General features: G+C 53.9%; 6 protein-coding genes across 6 annotated transcripts; 3 read left to right on the forward strand and 3 right to left on the reverse strand.

Moving 5' to 3' along the window:
* Positions 1-1,105: 1,105 nt before the first annotated feature.
* On the forward strand, positions 1,106-2,070 carry GLRG_03050 (isoflavone reductase; the record flags this gene model as incomplete). The annotated part of the gene is made up of 2 exons (XM_008093735.1): positions 1,106-1,141; positions 1,195-2,070. 2 exons carry the CDS (start codon positions 1,106-1,108, stop codon positions 2,068-2,070), a joined length of 912 nt encoding a protein of 303 aa, XP_008091926.1.
* Positions 2,071-2,792: 722 nt separating this feature from the next.
* On the reverse strand, positions 2,793-3,977 carry GLRG_03051 (eukaryotic porin; the record flags this gene model as incomplete). The annotated part of the gene is made up of 3 exons (XM_008093736.1): positions 2,793-2,900; positions 2,954-3,598; positions 3,669-3,977. The coding sequence occupies 3 exons, from the start codon at positions 3,975-3,977 to the stop codon at positions 2,793-2,795; spliced, it is 1,062 nt and encodes a 353-aa protein (XP_008091927.1).
* Positions 3,978-6,039: 2,062 nt separating this feature from the next.
* On the forward strand, positions 6,040-8,023 carry GLRG_03052 (6-phosphofructo-2-kinase; the record flags this gene model as incomplete). Its single annotated transcript, XM_008093737.1, has 6 exons — positions 6,040-6,368; positions 6,416-6,451; positions 6,498-6,765; positions 6,817-6,897; positions 6,947-7,549; positions 7,604-8,023. The coding sequence occupies 6 exons, from the start codon at positions 6,040-6,042 to the stop codon at positions 8,021-8,023; spliced, it is 1,737 nt and encodes a 578-aa protein (XP_008091928.1).
* A 701-nt stretch (positions 8,024-8,724) lies between these two features.
* On the reverse strand, positions 8,725-11,398 carry GLRG_03053 (ubiquitin carboxyl-terminal hydrolase; the record flags this gene model as incomplete). Its single annotated transcript, XM_008093738.1, has 4 exons — positions 8,725-10,653; positions 10,705-11,079; positions 11,131-11,223; positions 11,318-11,398. The coding sequence occupies 4 exons, from the start codon at positions 11,396-11,398 to the stop codon at positions 8,725-8,727; spliced, it is 2,478 nt and encodes an 825-aa protein (XP_008091929.1).
* A 2,355-nt stretch (positions 11,399-13,753) lies between these two features.
* GLRG_03054 (ribosomal L5P family protein) lies at positions 13,754-14,918 on the forward strand (the record flags this gene model as incomplete). The annotated part of the gene is made up of 3 exons (XM_008093739.1): positions 13,754-13,992; positions 14,054-14,753; positions 14,808-14,918. 3 exons carry the CDS (start codon positions 13,754-13,756, stop codon positions 14,916-14,918), a joined length of 1,050 nt encoding a protein of 349 aa, XP_008091930.1.
* A 293-nt stretch (positions 14,919-15,211) lies between these two features.
* On the reverse strand, positions 15,212-15,853 carry GLRG_03055 (nucleotide exchange factor Fes1; the record flags this gene model as incomplete). The annotated part of the gene is made up of 1 exon (XM_008093740.1): positions 15,212-15,853. The coding sequence occupies one exon, from the start codon at positions 15,851-15,853 to the stop codon at positions 15,212-15,214; it is 642 nt and encodes a 213-aa protein (XP_008091931.1).
* Positions 15,854-15,892: the final 39 nt, after the last annotated feature.

Here is a 15,892-nt window from a genome sequence, read left to right on the forward strand (position 1 = left end):
CAACGTGGACAAGTGGCGGGGAACAAACGCAAGGTCGGTACCCCCCTCACGTCGAACATCCCAGGCCAGAATACAGAAAAACGTCACCCAGGTGAGGAGGACAATGGTTAGGTATATCTTTAAGCCGAAATCTCACCCCCTGTTCATGTCACCTGGCCGAATCGTTGCCCGCTTGCTCATGCCATTGTAGTTGATTGGTTCTCAGTTTATACTTTTGAACTTTCTCGAGCTTGGGCAGTCAATATAAGTTCCGATAGAGGCGTCTCGGCTTTGCACCACGTTCCAAGGTTCAGACTATGGATCTCCGGAGTCCGGGGTACACTGCGGCATTGACGGCGCCTGGGAACAATATGCCGATGTCGTACTCAAATCACCATTCCCATGGGCTCCTGGTTTTGCAGACCCGGCCTCTGTTATCATCTCTCGCAAATGTGCCCCCGTTCAAGACGGACGAAGGGAAATCGTTCGCACCCGGCCAACCCGGGTGGTAGGTACGCTTCGCTCATTTCGTCCTTCAAGTATCAATGCCACGCGTATCCGTACAACTGCAGGCCCGTCACCTTTGCCTCTCTACCTGCCGAAGGTTTTCATTGCTGATGAGAATGACTAAGAACACCGGTTTTGAGAGGAAATGTGGTTGCCATCCTTAAAAGCCGGCACCTAGCCGTGAGATCTGGCAATTGAAGCCACTGCGCGGGAGTTGGAAGTATAATGTCTATGAACCAACAAATGGCCATCGGTCCACTTTGCAAGGTTGATAGTTGATATAGAAAACTTCACGCTCGAGCATGTCACTGACCCTGCGCTTTTTTTGTTGCAACATACAGAAGCCGGCCCGAAGCGCGAGGAGCGAAGGCCTTTTTGGTTCGGACACGAGCGGCCCCCCACCCTCCATGCCTTTTCGGACGAGTCTGGAACGGCATGGCGTCACCATGCCATATACTTCTTTCCGGGCTCCGGAAAGCATAGACGAGACAGCCCATCCTTGTGGTTCTGGTAGCCGGGATGCTGCGGTTGATAAGGGGCGAGCACCCAGCTCCTTCTTCGCCGATATGAACTTACACAAGCTGAAATAACCAACAACTATCGAAACACCACAGAAGATATGGCGCCTACAATCAAGAACGTTGCCCTCGCCGGTGTAGGTACCTTGCGCGTGGTGTGGCTGCAAACAGTACTAACTCACATTTCCAGGCCGGCGGCAACCTTGGACCCGCCCTCCTGAAGGGACTCATGGCCTCCAACAAGTTCAACATCACGGTCCTGACCCGCAAAGCCGGATCCCAAAAGTTTCCGCCGGGCGTCACAGTCAAGGAAGTCGACTACGACTCCCTCGACTCCCTAACCCAGGCACTTAAGGGCCATGACGCCCTCGTCAACTCCACCAACAGCTTCGACCCCAAGGTCGCGACCCGCGTCGTCGACGCCGCCGTCGCCGCCGGTATCTACCGTTACATCCCGCCCGACTTTGGCCTCGACCCGGTGCGCTGCCACGTTCCCAGCCTCCCCGTCTTCGGCATCAAGGGCTTGACGTGGCAGCATATGAAGCAAAAGGCCGCTGAAAACGACGGCAAGTTCACTTGGACCATCATCACTAACGGCCCCTTCCTCGACTGGAGCCTCCGCACCGGCTTCATGGGCGTCGACTTTAAGAACAAGAAGCTCTCCCTCTACAACGACGGCGAGAACGCCATCCCGTACACGCTGCTCGCCGATGTCGCCAAGGCCGTTGTCGGCACGCTGCTGCACGCCGACGAGACGGTGAACCGGATCGCGTACGTCCACTCCACCGTCAAGTCGCAGAAGCAGATGGGCGCTCTCGCCCAGGAGGCCGTGGGCGGGCCCTGGGAGACCACCACCGTCGACGTCGACGCCATCTATGCCAACTGCATAGCATCCATCGACAAGGGCATCATGACCCCTGATGTCATGTACCCGCAGCTCCTGTACGCCTGCTCCAAGAAGGAGTTTGCTCAGCCGTGGAGCAGGAGCGACAATGCGCTGTTTGGCATCAAGGAGCTGAGCGACGATGAACTAAAGGAGGTTTGCAAACAAATCTCTCTGGAGTAAATAGTTAGTCTTCCGTAGCTCATGAACAGGAAAGTGAAAAACAAATAAGTGCCTAGAGGAACAGTCTTCAGCATCATGTAGCTCATGAACGAATGAGACAAAAGGATAAAGCCACTTGCAACTGATGCAAATTCAGCCATCTGATCATGACACTGCGAGTGTGGCGGGCGATGTTATATTGGCATTTGAATTCTATCTCCTTCATACACAGTACATACGAGGGCTGTTCATCAAGAAGGCCAATCAAGATGCGCAGCCTCAAGCAGATGCTCTCGTGGGTTATGGCATCAGCCATTCGGCGTCGGGTATGCCGTTCCAAGCGTCCCAAATTGCATCCAAGAAAGCCAATACACCACCGTACTGGCCCCGAATCTTGTACTCGGGCAGAGCGTAATATACACAGGTTTGTTCCGATCGGCCAAGGTGAGAAGTCGAAGTTCAACGAACAAGAGCGCGACAGGCAGACCAAGAAGTGAGAAACCCTCAAAGAGGTAAGAGGTCATGCAAAACTCAGGTTTGCCGGTCTGTGCTGTCAAGGCGTGAAGTCGTGTGTACTAAGACAGCAGTATAAGAATGAGAACTTGCAGAAGAAAATCTAGTTCGTCGATGTCGTTTCTTGTCCTCGCCGGTGGAAAAACATTCAATTATTGGGTTCGATTAGGAGCGGAGCGTCGGTTCGGACTTTGCAAAAGAGCAAGCCGTCCTCGGAGGTTTCGGGATGTCTAGAAGGGGATGTTGGGGGTGCCCTGGGCACCAATAGCCTCCTGCTGCTCCTGGAGCTCCTCGCCACCAGCCTCGATAGAGATGGCAACACCGATCTTTGCTTGTTGCTGAGAAAACAATATTAGAACACGGTTGCTGAATCGTGGATGGCAGAACTTACCGCAAAGTGGTCAACATCGGCAGCCAGAGTCATCATGACGGGGGCGGCAATGCGCTTCTCCAACAAACAGCTAAGCTTGCCCTTGGAGTCGACCTGGGCACGGAAAGTAGACATTCTGAAGTCGTACTTAGCACCAACGGTGGTGACGCCCTCCTTCTGGAAGCCACCCATGACGCCTGCGGCATTGGGAACGAGCGAAAGAGACAGGTCGACACCAGCCTGGACCTTCTCGGACAGACGCCTCCAGTAGGAGGTGGTCAGAGCTCCCTGAGCCTGAAGCTGAGCGGTGGCGACCCAGTCGTCAGACTTGTAGCGAGCGCAGTAGGAGGTGGCAGTCTCAGGGCCTTGCGTCATGGCCTGGCGCTGCCAGACGGTCTCGAGACCAAGAGCAAGCTTAGAAGTAACCGACTGGAGATAGCTTCCGATGAAGATACCAGTAACACCGCCGTCGAGACAAGAGGGGTTCAGCATCTTGAGGGAGGCTGTGAAGTCGTCTCCAGTGTATTCGTTCTCGACCTGGAGCATCTCCTGGCCAGCACCAGGTGCGGCCTGGAACTGCGTTCTCGACACGAGCTTGTCGGACCACCGGTAGTTGAATCTAGTGGAGAGCTGCCCGTCGTTGTCCATGTTCCCTTGCATAAAAACCTGTGAGGGGAGGGAGAACAGTCAGTCAGCCATGGTTGCGTCCAAATAAGTATTTAGGGGGGGGGCAAACCTTGCTCGTTCCGTACAGCGCAGCAAAGGTGTACGGATTCAGACGCTCACCCATCGCAAACTGGTGAGAGACCTGAAATAGGGGCGACATGCTGAAGGCCTTGGTGAGGTCGGCGCGAAGACCGGTGAACATGTAGTTGGTGAGCAGGACATCGCGTTGGACCTCCCTGGTCAGGTTCTCGGTGGTGCCGGGGTTGGACAGGCCAAGCTTCGCCCTCCGTTCCGAGAAGGAGTTAATGGCATCTGACAGAGTGTTGGCGACGGGGTTGTTCAGGAGAACATTTTGAAATTGTTCCAAGCTTGACGCCATTGTTGCGATGGTCGACGCCAGCCGGGGTCGAACAGAACCGAGGAACTAGGAAACAGGGGGAGAATCGAGAGGAGGCCGACGAATTGACCAAATACTCAGGATCAGGTCAGATATAATACAACTGCGACTGCCCTAGGGACCGATTGTAGCTCGCGCAATGGGCAGGCAGGGGGCGTTGGAGGGAGGTCGTCGAGTCGGAGGCGGTTGGTGATGGATCGAAAAGAGTTGTAAATTTCTTTCCACGCCGAGTACATTACGCAGCTGGAGGTCCCGGTCGAGCACGAGCCACGCTAAAGCCAATGGGAAAAGCTGGCAGCCACGACTGGTTAAGTATTGTGGAGACTTTCCTGAGCAGCAGCTCTAACGTCTGCTCAATGACAGAACTATCACGTGATACGTAGCTCACGTCAAGCTCTCAGCAAGACAAGTCGGTCGGTCCGATGCTTAGCCGGGCCGTGATGCTGGGGGAACCAAATTGCCGGTTAGTTCCAGGATGAGAGGACCCTTGCCCACATCCGGTACGTCTCCTTGGCCCTCTCCATCATTGAGCCCGACCAGGCCTCTCTACCTACAGTGTTAGTCTTTGAGTTCCTCATCGCCTACGATCTTATCCTGGACAGAGAACTGCTTCGAATCACGCCTTAAGATACCCTCGCCTTTGAGTTCACCGTCACTTTCTCATTTTCCAACAAAACCCACAACATACAAAACTCGGCGTTACTACTCGGTTGCTATTTACGGCTCGGCTTGACCAGCACAGGCCTTGAGAATTTTGGCGAAGGAAAGTCTCCTTGCGGGACAAATTGGCGGCTTAAATCGGAACGGGACAGCTCAGACACCAGTGTGACCTTGAACCTCGGCCACGATCACCAAACCCTCAAAAACACTTCTCTGCGCGATTCTACTTGAAACTTACGGTACCCTTTGCGATACATTCATGCTCACGGCGCGTTTCTTCTGACCTTTTCTGAGCATTGTCGACTTTCAACGACAGTCGCACTCCTCGAGCAGACAGTGCGTCATTGTCGTGTCTCCGCTATTCCCCTTCGTAGCGGCCCCTCCACCCGTTCCAGAGGCCGTAGCTGCCTCGAAAGCAGTCCGCTCCCGGCTCAACCCTCTATTATAACCCTCGAACCGGTTGCTGTGTCAAACCAGGAAAGGGTCGCATTTTCGCATCCATCAGAATGGACACACTACTGTGAGTTCGCGTTTCTCTTCTTTCGGCCCAAGAGGAGGGGTCTTGCAATTCCACCAATCCCTGCCCTTCATTCAACCTCCTTGTGGCATGTGAGCGAGTGCTCTATTTCGACATACCTCATTAGAGGGCAACTGCAACATGAGGCATCGTTGTATAGTAGGTACAATAATGCCTGTGGATGATTCCATGCCTCAAGGACAGCTGGCCAAGCTCTGTTTATGACATGGCGGACACCTCATCCTTCCCTAAATACATATTTTCCTGGCAATAGTTCAAGGAGAGTATAGCCATCTCAACATGAAGATTTTCCAGCCCTGCTCTTCTCACAAGAAGTCCACGCAGGATCTTGGGGCAAGTCAATGGGGCAAAGATCAACTGTCCATCTGACGAAGACAAATGGCTCTCAGGTAATGTAAGAATCCGTCTTGGATACAATCACAATCCTCAAAACGACTCACCAAAGCCTTGAATAACAAGGACATCAAGAAGAGTTCAAGTTATATGAAAGATTCACACCATAATCACAGCCGTTTAAGGTAGACCTTTCGACCGCCAAAAACCAGCAAGCCATTATAGACCTCTATATCTGGCCGGGCCAGACCGGCCCCTCACTATCAACTTTGGACGAGAGGGCTCAACACTTTGTGCACACAGGAGCGGGAATGTGCCTGCATGAATTTTCAAAGGGGCAGCGCGGCATCATCATGGCAAATCAGACGGGCACTCCCTATGCCTTCTGTCTTTATTTCACTGCTCAAACCCCATCCTCGCCTTCCAATTATTCTCTCCGAGCCTGTTGTCTTCTCTCCTCCATCAATTCTCTATCATTGTTTTTGCCTCTTACCACCCACGTACTCAGTCGTCATGGCCAATATACCCAAGTCACATGTCAATATTGTGGAGGACTCCCGTACTATGAGTGTGCTGGGAGTGGCCTCCACGATCCTGAAGCCTTGGCCAGGAATTGATCAGGAACAAGGTATTGACATCATCTCTTTTGACAGTACCGCAGAGATCGCGGCCAACGCGCCCCGATACCGCCGCAAGAGCTCAACTTTCATCGACGGCATCCACGATGTTCCTGAGGACCAGAATATGGCGCCTGCTCAGCTCTACAGCACCATGTCCGGCCGGCTGTTCCACTCTGGCCGTATTGCCATCGTCATGGTTGGCCTTCCAGCCCGTGGCAAGACGTAAGTAAGCGTCCCACATTGGATTGATTTGCTGCTGACCTTCACAGCCATATCTGTGTCTCTTTGGCGCGTTACCTCGGCTGGTAAGACCCCAAAATCTAAGTTAGGGGCCTGGCTCATTTATTTTAGGTTGGGAGTCAAGACTCGCATCTTTCACCTCGGTGACTACCGTCGCGCTACAGTTGGTAAGGGCGGCATAGTCCCTGAGGATTACTTCTTCCCCGACGCGTCTCCTCAGTCAGTCATTCTTCGTCAGAAAATCCTCAAGAAGTGTCGCGAGGATATCTACTCTTGGTTGAACCACGAGAATGGTCAGGTAGCCATCTACGACGCTGTCAATCCCACTGTCGCTGGCCGTCGCGCGCTGGCCAAGGAGCTCGGGAAGCATGACGTTCAGGTTAGAAACATATCAAGTCCGTATTCAAGTTGTCTGTCTGACATTACATAGACGCTTTTCATTGAGTCATACGTCAACGATGAGGGCATCTTGCGCGAGAATGCTCGCAACGTCAAGATCTCTTCACCTGATGTAAGTGCGAAATCAAGGGCCTCGACGTACTCATTATTGACATTCACAGTTCGCCGGCATGGATCCCGACGAGGCAGCCAAGCTGTACCTGCGCCGTATCGACATGAAGATCCCTGTCTTTGAGACCATGGAGGAGAAGGAGCTCAACTACATCAAGATGATTAACGCGGGCCAAAAGTTCTTCTATAACAACGTCTCGTTTGGTTATCTCTCTCACCGGATTGTTTTCTACCTTACGAACCTGCATATCAAGTCGCGCACCACCTACTTTGTCCGCGCTGGCGTTACCACCGAAGAGGACTCGTACAGGGCCGACGCGCCTCTTTCTGAGGAAGGCATCGCGTATGCTGCCAGAATGTCGGAGACATTACTAAAACATCGCGAGCAGGAGCGTACCGCCCTCGTCGAAAGTGGAGGCCCCGACGTCCCTCTACGCCCCCTATCGGTCTGGACTTCCACGCGTTGCAGAACCGTCCAGACTGCCGACTATCTTAAGAAGAAGGGCTTCAAGGTCCGCCAGCGCTCACAGATGAGCCAGATCAATCCCGGTGTCTGCGAGAAAATGTCGGAGCGCGCCATCCGCCATCTCTACCCTGAGGAAGTCGAGAAGCACGAGCTTGACCCGTACCACCACAGATACCCGCGGGCCGAGGTGAGCAAAATAACTTTGCCGAGTTCTTCTTTCCCCTAAACTGACATTGTGTAGTCCTACCATGATCTCGCCGTCCGTCTGGAGCCCATCATCCTGGAGCTGGAGCGCGAGCAGAGCGACCTCCTCATCATCGCGCACGAGTCGGTTCTCCGTGTGCTTTACGCCTATCTGATGCACTGCGCCACCATGGATATTCCCGTCCTCAAGTTCCCCCGCGACGAGATAATCGAAATCATTCCTGCCGCTTACCAGAACGAGGCCAAGCGCATCCATATCCCCGGTGTCGATCCCAAGATCACCCCGAGCTCTCCCGAGGATATTAGTATCCCTGTCCCCGCCAGCGGTCCCGCCAGCGGCAACCTGTCGCCCATGCCGGGCCTTCCATCTCCCGCGGAGCCCGCCGAGCGCCCTCCTGAGAAGGTCATCAACAAGGCCGTAGAAATGGTCGCTGACAGACAGAACGACGAGGACTAGGTCCTTGTTTGTGCACATCTTAGGCGAGGAGATCTCTTTTGACATTGCTCAGGGGAATGAGGGGGGGCTATTATCGGCGTGGACCGGGACAGCCAAAGGGTGGCTCGAGTTCTCGCCATGACTGGTTTGGGTCAGGATTGGGTGGTTGAAGGGATGGGGGGTATCAAAGGTGGAACGTGCTCTCATTGATGCTCCTACCGTGACGACGACTTTCCCATAGTCCTTTTCTGCTCTCGCTTCAGATGGAACACATTTCATTCAGAGGAAAAAAGGACAGGTTTCTTGATTTCTCTTTTTGGCATTGATAACTCGAACAAGCATTACGGTCATGGTACAGGTGAGATAGCTCAACTCGATGAATGACAATCTGGTCATTGGTATTATTAACCACCCGGCCCAAAGCCCTCCGTCGCGCAGGGATATCTAAAATTCTAGTTTGTGGTTTTTTTTCTTTTCTTCATCATGGTATCTCGTGTGTCTCAACAAACCGTAAACGCCCTCCCACTCCTCAAGTCTGTGCTACGTAATGCCGCATCTTGCCCAGTTTTCTTCGGTGTACTTGTACGACTTCCAAGTCCAAATCCGCCCAAACTCCTCGCTTTAACAGGACTGAGGTAAGCTGTCGCTAGCCCAAGCCGAAACAAACTTGCTGAATGCTGATGACCCGTTTTCCATTCGCCATCTCTTGTGTCGACATGCATCTACATCACCGCACACTCTCGCTCCGGTTCCTCTCCATCTTTATTCTTCTTCTTCTCTGCGGAGCGGTTCTTGGATTTACCCCGCCTGTGTGCGTTTTTGTGGTGCTCTGAGGACATCCTCTCCTTGAAATCTTTAGAGTCCTTTCTCTCCGGATCTGCGATCGGTGTTTGGTCCGCCTCTGCGTGTTCGACAAACTCCTCTTCGGTCACTGAATCTGGCACAGGAGCGCTCATAGATGTCGCTAGCGCGTTGCTGCTCGCGTTGCTGTTGAGATCGCGAAGTGGCTCCTTGCTTTGCCGCATGAGTCCTCCAATTCGAGACATGGTGAGACTGATGCGCCCCTCGCCCGCTTGGCTGGTGGGCCGGCTCTTGTTCTTGCCTGTGAAGAGGGCAGCGGCACGAGAAAGTCGCTGCGCCGTGGTTTCCTCGCCTGGTGTTGCGGCGGGCGACACGGCTTCTGGTGTGATTGAGGGTGTGCCCTGTGTTGAGTCCGTGAAGTTGACGCTGCCACGACGTGAATCCTTGAAACCCAAGTATGGCTCGTCATCGCCAAAACTGATACGGCTAGGTCTTTCCAGTTCTGACGAAAAGCGAATGCTTGGGGCCTTTGGTGGTGATATTGAAGTGTTCTCAAAGTAGTCGCTCTTTGACGATGTCACTCCTGAGTTGCCGTTGATGGGGTTAGGCGTGGTCGGCAAATTGACGCTCACCTTGGACTCGTTGTAGGAAGGCGGCTCTGTCTCGATCTCTTCCGTTGACGCAACTTCGACCATCGGTACTATCTGGTAAAAGAGCAGGTAAGGCATCTCGTCCTTCAGTGCCTGCTTGATGTCGTCCACGTATGTTACTCTACTGTCGACGTCCAGGTCGTCAAATTTCACCCACTGCGCTTCCTCGTAATCAGGAGGTGGATCGAGTTCGTGTCGCCTGTTGTCGGTAAGAAGCTTTGGCGCAACTCTTGCGAAGGAGACGTAATGTCCACTATAGAGTGAGTCGCCGCGGTGGCAGACTACGGACTGAAGCACCAGCTTGTATTCCATGCTGAAGCCGTTGGGATCCTCCTCGAGCGAGGATCCGTCCCCAAGCATGAAATGTGGCAGCCTCAAGCTGTCTGGGATATCTATGAATGTGTTCTGGCGTTGCGGGATGCCAGAGTTCGTCATCATGTACCGCTTGAGGCAGATGCCAACCACAGGTCGCTGGTTGAAGTTCATGGCGACCTCAATGTCGTTCTTGGGCTCCTTGTTTCCAGCTGCATGCCAAGGGATCAGCCTAAAAAACTGCCACGCCGGGATCGTTACAGCCTTGACCACAGTTGAGCTCGTGCGTCGCGCCTTTTCCAACATGCTTGGAGTCTCGGACTCTTTGGCTCGCTCTTTCTCTTCCAGCACAACCCGCTGGATAACACTAGTTGAGCGGTGCCTCGGAGTTGGCCGCGAAGAGCCACTGGGCGATTCAGAAGCGTCATTCGGTGGGGGTGAGCCTGCCAACTCGTGTTCAAGGACTGGTGACAGCGGAAGGGGTGACGCGCTCAAGTTCTCTGCTGTTTCCGACTCCTGTCCATCTCCCCGGGTGACCAAGCGTATGGTATTCTTGCTTGAGGCCGACCTCTCCAGGTCCTTCTTTTCTTCGTGGCTATCTCTCAGTACGTCCACTTGAGTGTTGAAATATTCCTCCAAGCAGTCCTCGAGTCTGATTCCCTTGCCTTCGGGATCGGGGGGCACAGCTAGGTTCAGCAGTCGTTCGTACACCAGCTTGTGATCGTCTTCGTCGTTCTTTCCTTGGTGGAAAAGGTCCACTTGTAGTTGCAAAAGGGGCAATTGAAGAGTTTCGGTGACGAAAGCAAAGGCTTCGGAAGTGTCTTGCTGTTCTAGGAGCTTGGCGTCGCTCCAGCCACAATCGGCAAGGGCATCTTGTATCAGTTTTGTCTGCGTCGGTTAGCAGAGGCCGGGCGTGTCGTGGGGAGGACCATGACTTACCATATCCGTATGGATCAACTTTCCGCTTCTGAGCATGTTCACCCACAAGCGTAGCAGCGTGACCAATCTGCGTCTTGGCTCGTCTGTGAACTCGTTTCTCAGCATGCATTCGAAGGCATCCAGCTTTGCGAACATGGCGAAGAGCAAAGAGTCGAGGTAGCAAGTGACATTGCCTCTATTCTCCGCGCCAACCATCTCGACTTGTGGGTTGTAGTGTGTGATTTTGCCGGCCGTAGCCTTGCACTGCAATTGGATGAACTCGACCGTCTTGTCGACATCGCCGTCAGCGAATTTGCTGTTCAAGGAGTCTCGAATGTGCTCCGCAGAAACGTCGGTGATGTTGGACTCGGCAAGAAGCCGTGTAATGTCTTCAACCTGTCGTGCCGTTAGACTTGTGCAATTCTTTCTGGCCATGCCGCCGCGTACCTTTGTTAGTTCTTTCTCTCTGACCTCGTCGTCGCTGGGTGGTCGGTCACTCTTGAAGAGCGCTCGAAAAGCTTCTGCTGAAAGTGGCCGGCTCTAGTCCCGGAGCGTATAGTTAGCTTAGCGTTGGTGTTGCTATAGGGACCGCCTGTGCAGGCGCTTTACGCTGCACATAGAGGTGAGAGATTACCTTATGCCCTGGCTCTGAGGATTTGCTCCTGCGGTGGTTACCATTTCTGTCCCTCAGGCTGAGAAACTTCTTGCTCTTCATGGTTGCAGTTGTGGTGCTTCGTTGCGGGAAGCCAGCCAGTTGTGTTTGGGGCCCAAGAGGCTACTCGGGAAAAGCAATGGCTTCAGCGGTCAAGAGTCATGACCAGATTGCAGTCGCACCCCCATCGGCCAGCTGTATCGGAGTGGAGAGCAGCGTTAAGAGCGAGTTTGAAGAATGCACCAAATGCGAGGAGGTATGGAGGGGGTTTGGCGCTTCTCGGCGGGGCAGATTTTCGCAGTCGCAAAAGACGGGGCTGGGATGTTAGATCTGGATCCCTCGACTGTTAAATGTACAGGGCAGCCGGATTTGGCGGCCCGGGGGCGGGGACTTTCAGTACGAGCAATGGCCAGATGTGCCGTTGGGTTGGAAGCAGGTATCGGCTGGTGTTTGAATGGAGGGAGTCTGTCGGCAAATATCTCAGGACGGTAGCAGAAGAGTGTGGGAGTGGAAAGGTGATCCCGTCCAGTAGTCAAATACACGGGGGAAACAGCTGAAGCAATTAAGGTAGGGAAGCCGTTCAACTGGCTCCAGAGGCCAGCAAGGTTCGAGGTTGGCTTGTGGTTCCTTTACTACACTAGGTAGATTCGGGGTCCAGTATAGGTAGTGGCGAGACCCTAAATTGCGATGTACCGATGCGGCAAAGCTTTGGCTTGATGTACTTTGTGGCTCCTCAAAAGTGGGTTTACTGGCTTCGGAGTGTGTGAACGCCTTGTCGTTGGATGGCGGCGGCCGCAAGGCGGACTTTAAAGCCTTCAAGACTTTTGCGACTCGGTGTTATCATTCGTTGTCTAGGTAGTTGTTGTTGAGGATGGCTGTGGCCACGAGTTTATCTAACTTCTCTCCAAAAACGGCTCTAGCCGACTTTGAGCTTGGCAACAAGAGGCAGAGAGATATGGGTGAAGAGCTAGAATGTTCTCTCTGTCCGTCGGGCCTGGCTGACACATTTCTTCTTATTTATGACCGGCCCTAAATGGCTGAGAAAAGGTTGCCTGCCACAACATCCAACATGCACACGAGATGACATACGTAAGGGCCATCCATCATGGGAGGAACATCCGAATTGGATCACGCCGCCCATTTTTCTAGGATGAATTTGGCAGGTCATCCATCGTATCAACCGTAAGTCATTCGATACCCCTGTTCCAACGGCGGACAACGATTGGGCTTCTTGACTTTGAGAAATAAAGAATATTATGGGCTGGGTGTGACTCTCCCCAAGTCTCGTCTCTTGTTTCGTGGTGCTTTGAAATGGCCCGAATGGTACCCTGTGCCACACATCCCAGCGTGTCCCTTACATATTAGTTGTACACAGATCCAACCTCATGGCTCGGGTGCCCATGCTCTAGGTTTCATAAGCCTCCATCTGACTCTGTGGTATTATTCACACACATCAGACTTTAGCCAAGAACAGACGAAGGGCGTAAATAGAACAAAGCCAGCAGCGCCGCCTCTCACCAAATCCCTAGACACATAGCTCTAATATAGCAGCTTCATGGGCTTACTTACACCCAACCCAACCACCCACGATTCCAGGCAAACTCAACTGACAAACGGTTCGACAAACCATCATGGCGTCACCTGCCACTCCCTTACCCATGTTGGACATTGACGTGACAGCGACACTAACCTCCAATCCGAAGAGATGCGCTCGCGTAAACCGTACGCGCTCGCTTTTGCATCCGCCGTCTTTGGCACAATCAGGCAACCTGCATAGTGGCGCACACGCAGTCGCCCATCGAGATCTGCAATGTCCATCTCGCCTGTCCATGCCATCCAATCTTTGCCTGTTCGTGCCCCAGAGTACCGCAGGCAGCCCTCGCCTTGCCAGCTCGAACGGAAGACAGGCTCTATCTCTGCATACGTAGCCACTCGCTAACCCATTGAGCCGGTGACCGAATGACTGCTACGTAATCGAGCGGGGTGTATCATATACCTGCCCTAGAAAATGGATCGTTGCGTTGCCTCTCTAGAACCGGACAATTCGGGAGACGGAGCGCTGGGTGACTCGGATGGCGTGCCTGGTTCAAATGACGACAGCCCACTACTCCCTCCCCAGTGACCTCAAAGGCCCGAAAGTCCGGTGAATGCACCCGAGTCGGATGCTCCTGGTCACGTTCGCTCCGACGGGCCTCCGAGTGATGTAACGATGGTCGTACCTTTCTCTATGCCTGAGATTATAGGCCAGAACAGTAGATCCGAATGACAAGCCACATCCGCCGGGGATGTATCCACCTGAGCATATGCCTCAGCCACACGTGGCACGGGCCGACCTGAACATTTCGAGGGTGAAATTTTGGGCATCGCGATTGACCCTTACAGACGTGTTGAGTTGCGTGACAATTGAGACAACCAGCCATGGCCGCTCTACGGGAAACCTCCCAAATGACTCGGGCTATTTGCAGGCAGCGCTCTCCGTGGCAATTGAGTCCCTTTGTCATCCAGCGATGCTCATCCACCAGCACCGCGAAGCCTGAGCTGGCCGATCTCGAGCCCAGCTCGTCCCTGGCTGCGCCAGGCCCCGACGATGCTGCCGTGAAAGCTTTCGACACGGCAAAGCGTATATCCGAAAGACCGCAACAGCTTCCTGGAAACAGGTATATTTCCATATATTTTGGTACGAAAGGGAAAGCAGAATGCTGACGCATGAGGTGACAGATACCAGTACCATCCCCCTAAGTTCGACAGAGGCCCTCTGCACCCGATTCAATCACCGCCCTCCACCGATCCCACAGCAAGAGACTTCGTTCCCGGACCGTTCAACATTCCGCGGCTGCGTCAGACCTACGATGCGACCATCGCCTCCGACCTTCTCACATTGACCTACCTACACAAGCCCCCCGGAACACCAGAGCGTGAGGTGCGGGAGCGGTTAAGGGCGTGGGACGACTCTTCGCCGTACAACAAGAACCGTCCCCTCCGCGGCCCCAGAGGTGGAAGCAAGCTGGATGTGCTGGAGAGGAACATTAACTGGCGTAGCATTCCTGAGATCAAGGCCGTCTCGGTGCACGCCTTCATGCCCACGGCCCCCAAGGTCCCCGGAACGCTGCATGTCGCCCGCTCCATCATCCAGTCCATCAGCGGCAACTGCCCCGAGGTCACCAAGACCAAGAACAACGTCATCGATTGGAAGATTCGCAAGGGAGACAAAAACGGTGTCAAGACGACCATGTATGGCAACCAGGCATATGAGTTCGTCGACAAGTTGATCAACCTCGTCCTACCCAAGATTAAAGACTGGCCCGGCGTCAACGCCAGCACGGGTGATGGCAACGGCGGTTTGGCCCTCGGTCTGAAGCCCGATGATCTGGCTTGGTTCCCCGAGCTCCAGATCAACTGGGACATGTACCCTGCTAAGGTGAGATGAGACGTCTGTCTTCATCGTGTGACCCCCATGCTGACGAATCCATAGCTCATTCCAGGTTGCCATATTTTCATCCAGACGACAGCCACATCGAACCGTCAGGCCAGACTTTTGCTCCAGGCCCTCGGCCTTCCCTTTTACGGAAAGTTTAAGGATTAAATGGGGACAATTGCAAGGGACGGGTGTCCTTATTGTACGATATCAAAATTAGAAAGCCTGTATATGAATGTACCAACAGATAGGGTCACTCTTCATGCCTCATATGCCAGTTGCATAAAATCCAGCCTTGCGTTTCCCCGTTATGCGGCAGTTTTTCGTCTAATCCCTTAGTCCCAAATTCGTTGGTCATCCCGTACGTCAAGTGGCACTCATGCCGGACCGCCTGCCCAAACGCCGTTCATGCAAAGCCCTGTGCCAAAAGTCCTCCTAGCCCTTTACTCTGGTTTCCCCCCTCATGCCGCCGTGATCTTCGCCTTGAGATCGTTCATGACCTCGTCGACGTTGTCCATGTTCTCAGCATCGACCTTGCCAGAACAGATGCCCTTCTTCTCCAACTCGTCAGTGAGCACGTTCATGCCGGGCTGGTAGTTCCGGACGGCGGAGCTGAGGGCGTAGATGGCCTTCCTCCGCACGGCTTCCAGCTCGCCTTCCTTGATCGCCAGCTCCAGTAGCGGCGGGATGCCGCCGACGGCCACCAGGCGCTCCTGACTGGGCTGGTTGTTCTGCACGGCGGTGCCGACGCACCAGGCGGCCATGCGGCGCATCTCGTGCTCCTCGTGCTCGAGGCAGCCGAGCAGCGGGGTCCAGAGGGAGAGGTTGGCCATGTTGTTGGCGTTGTCAAGGTTCTCGATCAGCTGCTCAAAATTGTCAAAGGCAACGAGCTTGTTCTCGAGGGTCATTTCCGGGTCCGTCGAGGTAATGGCCTCCATGGAGAGCTTCATCAGCTCGGCGTCACTGGGACCGTTGCCGAAGAGGGCGGCGATGGCCTCCGGGTTGAGATTGCTGACGGGGGCTGCCGGCGCCGGCTCGCCGTTTTGACCTGCCGTGCCGTTCTCAATGCTCCATTTGAGCAGCTCGTTGAGGTTTTTGTCCATGATGTGGGATGGTTACGATGAGTGGTGTTGGTGATGTTG

The sequence above is a fragment of the Colletotrichum graminicola genome (genome assembly GCF_000149035.1).
Source record: "Colletotrichum graminicola M1.001 genomic scaffold supercont1.9, whole genome shotgun sequence".
Lineage (NCBI taxonomy): Eukaryota > Fungi > Ascomycota > Sordariomycetes > Glomerellales > Glomerellaceae > Colletotrichum > Colletotrichum graminicola.